The sequence below is a fragment of the Egretta garzetta genome, unplaced genomic scaffold (assembly GCF_000687185.1).
Source record: "Egretta garzetta isolate BGI_Z169 unplaced genomic scaffold, ASM68718v1 scaffold571, whole genome shotgun sequence".
Taxonomy (NCBI): Eukaryota; Metazoa; Chordata; class Aves; order Pelecaniformes; family Ardeidae; genus Egretta; species Egretta garzetta.
The window spans coordinates 256,282-268,202 of record NW_009258622.1 but is presented as its reverse complement, the minus strand read 5'-3'; the positions used below and the strand labels follow the sequence as shown (position 1 = coordinate 268,202).

The 11,921-nt window shown below is 58.2% G+C and overlaps 1 protein-coding gene across 1 annotated transcript in view; it reads left to right on the top strand.

Moving 5' to 3' along the window:
* The window catches only part of SLC25A14 (solute carrier family 25 member 14), a 9,953-nt gene extending 1,982 nt beyond the window's left edge, over positions 1 to 7,971 (top strand). Inside the window, exons 2-8 of the mRNA XM_035903672.1 lie at positions 157 to 251; positions 1,197 to 1,240; positions 1,853 to 1,938; positions 2,648 to 2,743; positions 4,854 to 4,978; positions 6,119 to 6,254; positions 6,642 to 7,971. Coding sequence (XP_035759565.1) covers positions 157 to 251; positions 1,197 to 1,240; positions 1,853 to 1,938; positions 2,648 to 2,743; positions 4,854 to 4,978; positions 6,119 to 6,254; positions 6,642 to 6,785 — 726 coding nt within the window. The 3' untranslated portion in view covers positions 6,786 to 7,971. The remainder of the gene's footprint in view (positions 1 to 156; positions 252 to 1,196; positions 1,241 to 1,852; positions 1,939 to 2,647; positions 2,744 to 4,853; positions 4,979 to 6,118; positions 6,255 to 6,641) is intronic.
* The last annotated feature ends 3,950 nt before the right edge of the window (positions 7,972 to 11,921 follow it).

The following is an 11,921-nucleotide window of genomic DNA, read 5'->3' as shown; positions in this document are numbered from 1 at the left end:
AGCCCGGAGCCCAGCCCGGAGCCCAGCCCGGAGCCCAGCCCCGAGCCCAGCCCCGAGCCCAGCCCCTCGCAGTCTGGGGGCAGACGGGGAGCGCCATGCTGGCGGGGCTCCGCGGTTTTATTTGGTTTTCATTTGTTCCCCCCTCTCCCCCCCCAGGATCGCCCCTGCGTTGCTGAGGCAGGCGTCTTACGGCACCATCAAGATCGGCATTTACCAGAGCTTGAAGCGGCTGTTTGTGGATCGCATGGAAGGTCAGTGTCAGTAAACGGGTAAGCCAGCAGTAAACAGGCACCTCTCCTCCCACCAGCGGCGCCGTGACATCGCAGGCTCTCTGTGCCGCCTGGTTTTGCTCGTTCCTTTCTCTGTCCTTCCCAGCTATAGATCCCCACAGAACTGGGAGTTCTTGTTACTTCACACTGTGGTTTTAGTTGTGTGGTAATAGCAAGGATAGGTCGCGGTACCGACGTGAATCTCACTGCGCTCAGCGCTGCCCGCAGTCCCAAAACACCTCCCCCTCTGGCCAGGCCTCTCCCTTCCCCAGCCTTTATCTCTGCTTTGCAACGTCTGAGCCCAAAATTAAAAAAAAAAAGGTATCTCTGACCCAGGCTCGTCTCTCCTTTCTGATTAGTCTCAGAGAGGATGTCCCGTCCCGTCTGCGTGTCAGATGTGGTACGTGGGTTGAAAGCTTCAGGAGCGAGTCTCTCCTGTCCTCCTGCTGCAGCCTCGGCGCCCTTGTGCCTGAACGCAGCCCATCTGGGTAGAAATCGTACTGTTTGGCGCTTTGGCTTTGGCTCCGACCGTGGAGAGGGGATATGGTGAATGCTCTTGACCCGCGCCCCTCTGGTAACCAGGGGCCTCTGCCGCTCCTCCCTGGAGAGCGGAGCAGAAGTCTGGTACCCGTTCACTGACGGAGCGCCCAGATCTGCACGCGTGGTTTTAAACCTTGCCATGACACGAGTGGACATCGTAACGCCATTCCGACCTGGGAGAGCGGGGTGGGCGGTCGGGGCCGGTCGGCAGGGCAGCGAGAGGACTGGGATGTGCGGTGCCCTGGGGCTTCCTCCCAGGGCCGCTCTGGTGACGCCCCTCCCGGTGCTGGTTCTGGGTGTGTACGCTGGGCCGCCCGTCTCTCCTCGCTTGCTGTTGCGGCATTTCCAGTCGTGAGAACCGTTGTCTGAATGTTTGTCTCCCTACAGGCCTGGGGCAGCCAGTGGCCTGGTCTCCTCTGGGAAGTGCTGTGGTCAGTACCAGCAAAGGGCTGCGCCTTTTCCCAACATAACCATCACCCTAATACTGGGCCTGGAGGTCTTGGATTATTCCACCCACCCCTCGGAACTAATTGCATCTAACTTTCTCTGCCTGGGTCGCCTATTCTCTGTTCTCTCGAGGTGGCTGCGCCCTCTGAGCGTGGCCAGCTGGGGCTCCAGATCAAACCAAATTGGTGTCAGGTTGCCTTGAGAAGTGCTGGGTTGTCCCTCTCTGTCGTCCTCTGTCTTGGCTTGTCTCCATCATGAGAAATACATCACCGGACGCTGAAATCTCAGATAATTGTTCAAAATTTTCCTGTCTCACAGTCTTTTCCCTGTCTGATCAGCTAGACTGCTCGGTAAGGCCCGCTCCTCTCGGAGGGCGCGTTGCTGAGCGTTTCGGCCGCTGCCTTCTCTCTCCGGCAGCTGCGGGGACAGACCTGCCGTGAGCTGACGGTCGCTGCCCAGCCTCTGCTCGTGCACCTTCGCCATGTGATTGGCAGCCTGAGCTTCTCTGCTCTTCCCAGAGCTTCTTGCTTGTTCAGTACAGTCTGTGCACCTCCCCTTTGGGTCTTTAGGGTCTGACTCTCTGTTACTCGTTGCAGATGAAACGTTGCTAATCAATGTAATCTGCGGAGTGGTGTCAGGGGTGATCTCCTCTGCAATCGCCAATCCAACAGATGTGCTGAAGGTAAGAAGTGTACCTGGCCAGGGACAGCTCCTGGCTGCCCGTGCTGAGGGGCTCTCTGAGCCACTGCTGGCACCAGTTCTGCTAATTTGGGGGGTTTTATGAGTGGGAACAGCAGCCCAGAGCCATAAGCAGGTTTTAAAAAACGCAGCTCTTAAAAGATCGTGAAATCTGTTACGGCAAGGGGTGGAGGCTGTGTTGTCCTAACTGGGTGAGCGGGCTGGTAGCCAGCCATTTGTCAGACCTTCTCGGCTCCTTTCCCTTTGGTCACCGTGCCGTGCTCCGCTGACACTGCCGCAAAGTCCCGCTTGTTACACGGAGCGACCAGAGCCCAGCGGGGACTGCCTGGTCCCCTGTGTTCCCTGCTGGGGGGTTGCTGGGGTCAGGGTGGCTCTGCTCCGAGCAAAGAGAGCCTGGAGAGCTTTCCCACACTCCTCCCTGTGTAGATCCACCTTCTCGGGGTGGGAAGGCCTTGCCTGTCACTTCTCTGTCTTGTCCGAGTTCTGCACTGTGCTTCCACCCTGTTGCTGTCCCGGCTCCTCGCCTGCCGTCACCGTTCGCTGCTGGGTTTGCAGGGAGAGGGCGCGTGGGTGGCGGTGTCCGCTCCGAGTCGCTCTGTTGTTCTTCCTGGCAGGAGGGGGCCGCTGCGCCGGTGTCTCTGCCCTCCTGGGCGGGCGCTGATGCCGTCCCGCTGACTCTCCGTTTCTTTCAGATTCGAATGCAGGCTCAAGGCAGCTTATTCCAGGGTGGCATGATCGGCAGCTTCATCGACATCTACCAGCAGGAGGGTACCCGAGGCCTCTGGAGGGTGAGCACCAGCTGCTGGACACCCCCACCCCCCTCCCCCCAGCAGAACTAACAGCTTCCTCAACAAATTTGCTGCACCCAGGTGCAGCTCTTGAAGAGAACTGTGAACCAAGGGGAGTAGCAAAGTTCTGTTTCTGGTTACCCAGCAAATGGAAGCACGTCTGTGGCGGGGATTGGGTCCGTGCCACGGCAGCGGCAGCGCTGGGCCAAGCAGACCTGGGTTCCAGGCCTGAAGCTGGCGCGCGTAAAGTTTCAAAGACACGGGTGTCCCTCGGATGGACCGGCGCTGGGGGCTGGGTCCTCTCCGTGCTCTGCCTGAGCGGGGGTGCTCAGCCTGGTGTGTCAGTGGGAGGTGATCCTGCGCGCAGCGAGCGGGGCGGTTTGCCTTCTTCTGAATGTGAGCGGCTGAGCGCCTCCTCACGGGGAGGAAGAGGAGTTCTTCCAAGTGACCCGAGAGACGCTAATGCCATACAGTAACTTTCTGCAGTTCCAGAGGGACAGATTTGCCCTGTGTCCCCTCAGTCTTAGACGCCTTGAAACTTGCCCTCTGAGCAGGCAAGGAGTAGGATGGAGCGGTGGCTTTTGGGGAAGCTGGTGATGCTCTTGGGCTTGAGGACAGATGGGAGTTACCAGTGCTCAGGCCTCACTGTTTGGATTTTAGCAGCGGTTCCTTGGCTCTTGTTAGAGAACCTCGCTTTGTCCTTCCATGACAGACCGGCAGTCTGCCGAGTCACGAGGTCAGGTGTGGGAATTGCAGGATCCCAATGCTGTTTTCCAGGCAGCGGTCCGATTTCTCCCTCTTACGGTCACCGAGGTCCTTTACAGAAAGACAGCCGCTGCAGTGTCCCGTGTGGGACGGGGAGGAGGAGTCAATCAACTGCCAGTGGTGACACCAATACTTACTTTGAGATTATTTCTGCTCTCTAGACAAAGACACTCAAGAGGGGAGGAGAGACCAGAAAAGAAACGAAACCCTCTGTGTTGCTGATGCGCGCTGCAGGCAGGACACGGTGCAGAGACAGATCAGTCTTGAGGTGGATTCCAGTGACCGAGCTAGTCTGGCTGCTCTCTGGCTGGGACAACTGCTGCTCCTCCCTCCGCTCTGCCCTTGTGTTCAGGCAAAGACGTTCGTGCTCACCCGTTCTGGCATTCATCTTGCGGGGATTTGGCTCTGCCAGGGCTGGGTTAGGCAGGAACCCAGGAGGAGACTGTCAGGCGCTGCCTTAGCACAGCGGGCTGGGGACAGCAGGAGCTGTAAACCTGAAAAGTACTTTTACTCCTTCGAGGTGCTTTGGGTTTGTGTGGTGAGAAAGCTGGCTGTCCCGATGGGCTGGCTCGTACCTCGGCCACGCCGAAGGGTCGCTCCCCGTCCCAGTGAGCAGGGAGCTTTCTCGTGACACCACGGGTCTCCCTGAATTACTCGGATGGTGCTGTGGTTCCTGTGAAGTGGCCCAACTCTGCATCGCTCCCACGTTCTCCTTGGTCTGCGAGCTGGTCAAAATTTGCGCGTGTTTTTATCTGGTTCCCAATGAGGGGTTTGCTGGGCTCTTTCTCAGACAGAAGGTAGCTGGTTCCTCTTACCCAAGCTCGTTGTCGTTCCCGTAATTGCCTTGCCGGTTCCCAGATCAATGTCCTGCGGCAGCAACTCTTGGAATACATGAAAATCTCCTAAATCAAAAACCGTAACAGAGCAGACTCTCCCTGCTGTTAGGTAGCGAGGAGGAGCTGGAGCCCCGCCTGGCTCCTTAAAGAGCTGCTCTTCGTGTGGTGCAGAATCTTCTCTGGTGTTGAAAGTGGTGGGTGCTGTTCAGTGGGGGAAGACGAGCGGGTTAGAGCCCGAGTCCTGTGTGCTAGTGGCTGGGAGGAGAGGAGCAGCGTGTAGGTAACCTACCTGGAGTAACGCTGCCAGGGCGGAGGAACCCTCCCTGGCTTTGGGGTGAAGCTGGGGGACGGCAAGCTGGTCAACCTGAGGAGCCACAGCTGCGAGATAGAGCAAGGAGGACACGAGGTAGATGGTCAGGAAAAGGCCCCTGGGGGAGGGAGCTGGGGGGAGATGTCACCCTGACGGCAGCAGTTTGCGCTTGCGTGTGACTGCTGCTTGTGCTCTGCAGGGTGTTGTCCCAACGGCTCAGAGAGCCGCCATCGTGGTCGGGGTGGAACTGCCGGTCTACGACATCACCAAGAAGCACTTAATTCTGTCAGGCCTGATGGGTGACACCATCTTCGCCCACTTCGTGTGAGTATTTGCTGCAGCCGCTCCGCTCCCCAGGCTTGGCAGGGGTGTGCGAAGCAGAGGAGCGAGGTGGGATTTGGGGTGAAGCCTGTTTATAGAGCGAGTGCTCTGGAGCTGCAGAGAACGGGCTTGGCCCTTCTGAGGGATCTGCTGTGTCGACTGGAGCGGCTCAGAATGACCAGCAAGTCAGAATCCCCAGAGAGACCTCCCTGGAGAAGGAGCCCGGCAGAAATCCCTTGGCGAGGTGCAATGTCAGCCTGATTTCAGCTCACCGACGACCAGAAATGCCGCTGCTCCATGCCGTGCCCTGGTATGAACAAGGCAGTTCTGGGTGCCTGACTCCCCGTAGTGATCTGCTGAAAGAGCTGCTCCCGTCCTAGGGCCCCATCCGTACAGACACTGTCAGCTTGCAGCCATTGCAATCACATAATTATTGCAATTACCATTTTTTTATTATTATTATTAATTGTGAGATGAACAGAGTCCTGCAAAGCTGGCCAGACCCTGAGCAATCTGACCAGGTTTTGATGTCAGCCTGCTCTGAGCAGGGGTGGGTTAGAGACCCCCAACGTCATTTTTCACCTACATTTTCCGATTCTTCTGGCAGACGCTTTAGCCCGAGGTGCTGCAGTGCTGCCGCGGGGTCTGCCTGCTGTGGGCTGCAGGCGACAAGCACCTGAGAAACGCTAGACCACACGTGGAGGGAGGAGACGAGCAGCTGCATGCTCCCTCTTGCTGCCTTTGGTCTTCCTCCCTCCTTCCCCGCCCTGAAGAAATGCTTGCGCTGGTGAGAAGGATGTGCGCTTCCAGGAGGCTGCCTTCAGGTCTGTGCCGCCTTGGCAGCACCCGGAGACGCTCGCTGGGCTGCAGGCTGCCCCCGCGGAGACCCAGTGGTGGGCTCTGGTGAGGCTCAAGGTTAGAGAAGGCCGAGCCTTTCCCTTCCCCGAGCTCTCTGGGGTCCGGAGGCGGTATGGTTCCTGCCTCCGCCTCTTTTCCAGGTGGGAACAGGTAGTGCAGCTAATGCATATTGCTAAACGCCTTTCGTGAAGTGTGGGGAACGGTACTGTCTTGTGCTTATGTCAAGGCCTGTCTGAGCCAGCATGGCCGTGTTCAGAGCTCTTCCTCTCTCCTGTTTTGGTGTAGTTCCAGTTTTACGTGTGGGCTGGCTGGGGCCATTGCCTCCAACCCTGTGGACGTGGTGCGGACACGGATGATGAACCAGCGGGCAATAGTGGGCAGCACGGAGCTCTATAAGGGCACGCTGGATGGCCTTGTGAAGGTAAGGGGGCGAGAGAGGTGGGCAAATCCCTGTCTTTGGGAGGCTGGCCAGATTCCAGCACCAGGCGCCGCTGTTGGGAGCAGTTAGATTCCACAGCGGCAGAAGGCGCTTGTCCCTGAGTGGTTCAGACAAGGCAGAGAAGGGCCTCGGGTCGCTTCCCTGCGTCGCCATCAGCTTGAGCATCCTCCCGGCCCTGCGGGACGAAGCGCTGCCAGTGATGCAGTTGGATTAGGTTCGTGTACTGCAAGTGACGCTTCGCCCACCGCCCTGCCTCCCGGCTGGCCTGCCTGCCTCCTGCAGCAGCCGCGAGGGGCCGTTAGATCACACGTGGGGCACAGCGCGGACCTGGTGCGTCTCCCAATTCATCTGTCTCCTCTCTCCTCCCAGACATGGAAGAGCGAGGGCTTCTTTGCACTCTATAAAGGTTTCTGGCCCAACTGGCTTCGGCTCGGTCCCTGGAACATCATTGTATCCTTCCGTGTGCTGCTGGGAGGCCGTGGGTACGGGCAGCGGGGGAAAACCAAGCTGTAAGGGGAAGCGCAGAGCCCACACCTCGATGGGGCACCTCTTCGCCTCCCCTGCGGCAGCCCGGAGCAGAGTCCCTGTCCCGCTTGGACAGACGTAAGCTGCGATGCGGCTGCTGCTGGTTCAAGTGCCAAAAAATGCCAAAATGGTTGCGATGGCTGCTTCTGACAGCTCTGCCGGTGGCCAGTGCAGGGACTCCCAGGCCTGCAGCACGGGTGGTTTCCTGTAGAGTGAGCGCTCTCCAGTGCTTGGCTTCAGACTTTCCCTTTGGCCCGAGCTCCTGGAGGTGCTGCGGTTTCTGGACCAGCTCCCATTCCGTGAGGGAAGGCTGGGGAACGTTCTGCTCCGAGGCAGGCGCTGACCTGCTCTGCAGAACCAGCGCTGCCGTCTTGCTGTGCTAGATCCTTCTCGCCCCCTGAAACTGCATGCGGAATTTATTTTAAAGAAGTCCCAGTCTGGGGTGAGAGCCCCCTCCCTCTCTCGATGGCCTAGGTAAGCCTGGCCCAGTTTGCTTCTGGGTCGGTCTCTTCCCTCTCCTGGTGGCTCCGTGTCCTGCAGCTCTCTTCCACCCCTGCAGTTTATGCTGCCTGGAAGAGGGGCTTCCCCACGCTGGGCTTCAGCCAGACTCTGCTGATCCTCGGCCTGCCTTGCCTTGCCAGGCGCGGGCTGTCGTGTCGGGAGGCTCGGCGCAGCTGCCTTACGGGTTCGGCCCAATTCCTTGACCTTCCCTTCAGTTTTTTATCACGTACGAGCAGTTGAAGCGACTTCCCTTCTGAGAGCTGCCTTCGTTTCGCGAGAGTCGTCTTCAAGACTCGCAGCCGAGAGCTTTGCTGCAGCCTTCCTCTTCATTTCACCATCCCCAAGTTTCGGTGTTTTGGTACGTGTGGGTCTGGGCTCCCCCTCTCCCCCAAACGCACGGTCCCTGGAGCATGATCTGGCCGCCGTAGAGCTGGGGGGCTGGTGGCCGGCGCTGCATGGTTTGTCACGCGGAGGCAAGTGGTAACGGGGTGCACGTGTCTGGGCCCGAAGCGATATCTTCTGTGAAGATCCGCGCGTTCCAGTGGCCTTGCGGTGCAGCTGTGGTTTGGCGTGTGGCTCGCGTGCGTTTTTGTGCCCTGCCTGCGGGGTGAGGCTGGGAAGGGGCGCTGTCATGTTTTCTTGCGGAACTGTAACCTCATTAAATTATTTATTGACCGGATGGCTTGAGTTTGTGCGGATTTACTGCAGGTACATTCCGGAGCAGACGTGCGTCTGCCCGTGGAGGGAGCAGACGCAGGTTCTGCAGCTCGCTGTACGTTTTCCCCAAATATATACACACACACATATATAAAAACTCAAACTTTAGGATTCATTTCAATAGAAATGTTTCTAAAACAAAGTTTAATTGTTCGTGTCGGGAAATCGTGGTGCTGCACTCGTAGCTCCCTTAGCAAAACCTCAGTCTCTTCACCTTACTGCTTATATTTTGCTTCTCTCGCTCCCTGAAGCGAGGTAATGGGATTAGCGCTGAGCTCGGGTGTCCGCTGCCTTCAGGTGCTGGCTCTACCACTGCCAGTGCTCAGCAGAACACAAGTGAGATGTTTTGGGCACCCTCTTGGGGTTTTTTTTGTTGGTTTGGTTTTTTTAAGTGCATATGGCTATGAAAGCAAACGGCTCTTGTGTTCCTACTCCCTGTCCTCTCTGCGGGGCGGCTTTGGTTCGGATGGAGGCCCCTTGCGACGCTCGGCAGCTCTGGCAGCCTGCGAGCGCTGTAAGCTGAGATCCTCCCTGCGCAAACTGCACACGAGACGTTCGGCCAAATCCAGCCCGGACAGAAGAGAGAGAAGGGTTTGCTGTGGTTTTGCAAAGGCGGAGCTGCCTCGTGCCGGCTGCGCGTGTAGGGGAGGTGGCTCTGATACGCTCTTGGACTTAAATCATGCCCGGAACAGAGGCGTCGCTACAGGGCCACGGCGCAGAGGCTGGGAGGGTCGATTTCAGAGTTAAACCATACTTGGAAGCTGCCTGGAACGGGGAGCAGTGGGTTGGAAGCGGACAAGGCTCCTGTGCCTCCTCTGGCTTTACCCTGGAAGAGGGTTTCTAAATATTGCAAAGTAAATAAATACGTACCCGGAGGATGAACACGGGTCGATTCCAGAGGTGTATTTTAACTGCAGGCCATCACATTCTCCTGGTTTTCCTCCATGTCCCGGTAACTTTAGTTCTGGTTTCTTCGGTGCAGCTCCATGGGATGCTGCTGCTGCTGCTGCTGGTTTTGGGCTGATCCTCTGGCAGCTCTTTGGCATTTGCAGTTGCTGTCCTGCCCCGTTCTTGGGGCTGCTACGAGCTCCTCAGCAGTGCCGGACAGTGTCCCCACGGCCTCTTTGCTGTTTGCATTGCTCAGCTGTAAGGTGCCGGCGCGAGGCCCTTCCTCCCTCTCTTCTTCCTCCCGTGGGCTCAGCCCCCCTGGATGGCTTTGGAGACGTTCCCTTTGCTTGCCCGAGTGGTCCCCGGCCCCTGGAGATGTCCCTTATCCAAGCTTTGATTTCACCGCCGGTCATAAACGCTGCCACGTGTCGCGCTGCCTCGCTTTGTCAATGGTCACAGCAGGCAGACGTCGGGCGGTGGCGATCGCGATCTCCGGGGCTGTGACGGGGAGGTGGCGGCTGGTGGCGAGCACCCTCGCACCGTGCCAGGCGTTCCCTGAGGCGGCTCCTAAAGCCCTTCATCCCGAAAGCAGCTCACCTTTGCCACTGGAGGGGAGGACAAGCTGAGCTGCTTCAGGTTCCTCAGCTGGTAGAAGATGAGTATTTTGCTGGGCACTACAGAGTCCCAAATCCCAACCCGTGAGCGGCTTTGTAAGCGCTTGCGCGAGGGCGTAGCGCTGCCGGAGAGCTGGCACTTTCTAAGGAGGTTCATTGCCTCCGGATGTCCTTCCCAGAAGCGCTCCCTGGACGTCTGTTTGTCTTTTGTGCTCAAGCTTACGCGTTTCTCTTTCTAACCTTTTCCGTGCCGTGCCAAGTAACGCGTGGGAGTGAAGCTGAGCAGCCCGCACCTCGCGCTGTCAAGCACGTCGTCGCAGACCCTGGCGGCGGTACCTGACTCCTGCAGCCAGCGCTGCCCCGCAGTCTGCCGTGAAGGCTCGGTTCATGCCCCGAACCACCAACATCTTGCTGCCTTCAGTGGCTGGAAAACGATTGCAAGCGCTGTGAAGGCGGCGTGGGCACGAGTGGTAGAGCCTGCAGGGTAAATGTATATCCCATCAAAGACGGACACTGGAAGGGACCTGCCCCATGCTCCCGCAGAAAGGTCCACGTGGTTTAACTCCGACGCAGAGGTGGTGGTCAAGGCACCCTGGAGAACAAAGTCCTACCCAAACGCGGAAAGTAGAAATACGCGTGGTCCTTGATACGTTAAATATAAAAATGGCAGTAAACCAAGTCAAAACCGAAAGAGGACCCTACGCACCCACTGACCAAGATGAAGCCCCAAGTCCGAGGGCATGCCCTCGTTCAGATGGAAGGGAGAAGCCTTCCAGGGAGTCCTTGGAGCTGGTGGGCAATCAAGGAATGGAAGGACCGCTCAGAAAAGCGAAGACTCTAGTGGATGGGCTGAAGGTTGTCTGGCTGTAGGCGGGAGACGCAGGGGGCTTTCCCAGCGGGGGCCTGCCGAGGGGGGGGCATGGGGGTAGGACTCAAGCCGAAGCATTGGCAGAGGAGGTGGTGGGATGGGGTGTTCAGTGAGCACGAGCAGGGGGCTGGGCCCGCACCCCAAACTGCTGGGGGACCTAGGAAGAAAAGGCCAAAGCTCTCACCTGTAGCCTCTCATTTAAAGTTCTCCCCCCATCAGGGAAGCGCCCAAAGCGTGACTGGGGCTTGAAGGCAGGTTTCTTTCCAGAGAGCTACCAGCTGGTGACCACGAGGTCTTTGCCACGCTGGTAGAAACTCTAGTGAAGCCGTGAGACATAAACAACTGTGATGTGCTGGAAGGGCCAGTGGCTGATGGGTGAGGAAGAGGAGGGATCCTGACTTCAGGTGTGCTGGGAGGCTTCTGAAGGAGTCAGCGAGTGTGGGGACCAGGAAGCTGGAGTTAATCCAGCCTGCCTGGGGTTCCAAAAACCTCTTGATGTGGTCCTTCACGAACACCATCAAAGCAGCTGGAGGGACACAGGGTAAAAGGGAGGTGCCTGTTGGGGTCTGCTGAAGGTCACGATCCAAAGTGTTTGGGGCTGTAGCTGGGAGAGCGGGCAGTGTTGAGCTGCAGAGGGGCCTGGTGAAGCAGAAATACGAAGTGGGACGGTGGGAAGGAGGAATTGCTGACAGCGATGGCTGCTGGACCAGCTGGGGTCCCACAACTTGGACATCGCTGCTGCCGGGCGATTGTCCTGTGAAAACACGGGTTCCGTCCCAGCGAGGTGGGATGGAGGAGCCCCTGCAGAGCAGGACCGCGCTGCCGTGGGGGGCTACGTGTGGGACAGGGCGAGGACATGCTCACGGGGAGGCAGCGGCTCCAGTCTGTACCTGTGCTTTCTCCCCAGCCACTTCTCCTCTCTTTGTCTAAACCTCCCCCCTACCTTGATCTCATGCTGGGGGGTTTGGGCCCTCTCCCATCAGGGCCAAGGCTGCCCAGATGTCTCCCTGGGCAAACAAAGGAGGAGGAGGAGGTGTAAGGGTATAAGGCCACGGGAGCCCTTCCCTGCAGTGCAGCCCCAGGGTGCTCCCAAGGGGCTTCCCTGCTCCGCAGCTCCATCCACAGTGGCCGCCATTCCCACGTCTGCCGAGCCTTTCCTCCCCCCCCCCCCGTTCCGGGCATGTTGGATGTTTCCGGCTCAGGAGGCAGGAGAGGTGGCTCGTGGCACTTTGTTTAAAGGGATGGAGCAGTCACGGGCGCAGCCCGCCAGGGTTACCCACCCTGCGGGAGCGTAAAGGATGTGACGGGGGGGTTCGTAGGATTCTGCAATGCCCGAGGATGTGGAGGCTTTGTGTCCGTGAACAGCTCTGTTACAGTTCCTACTAGTGAGGTAAATAACGCTCAGGAGGAGTAAAGCAAGTGTCTGTGTATGCAATTTATTTTTTAGTATTAGCAGCAGGTGTATCTGGTTCATTCAACGTGTTATGGCACGGTTCATTAAGCCGCCCCCGGCAGCGGGGGCAGTTGACGACGGGG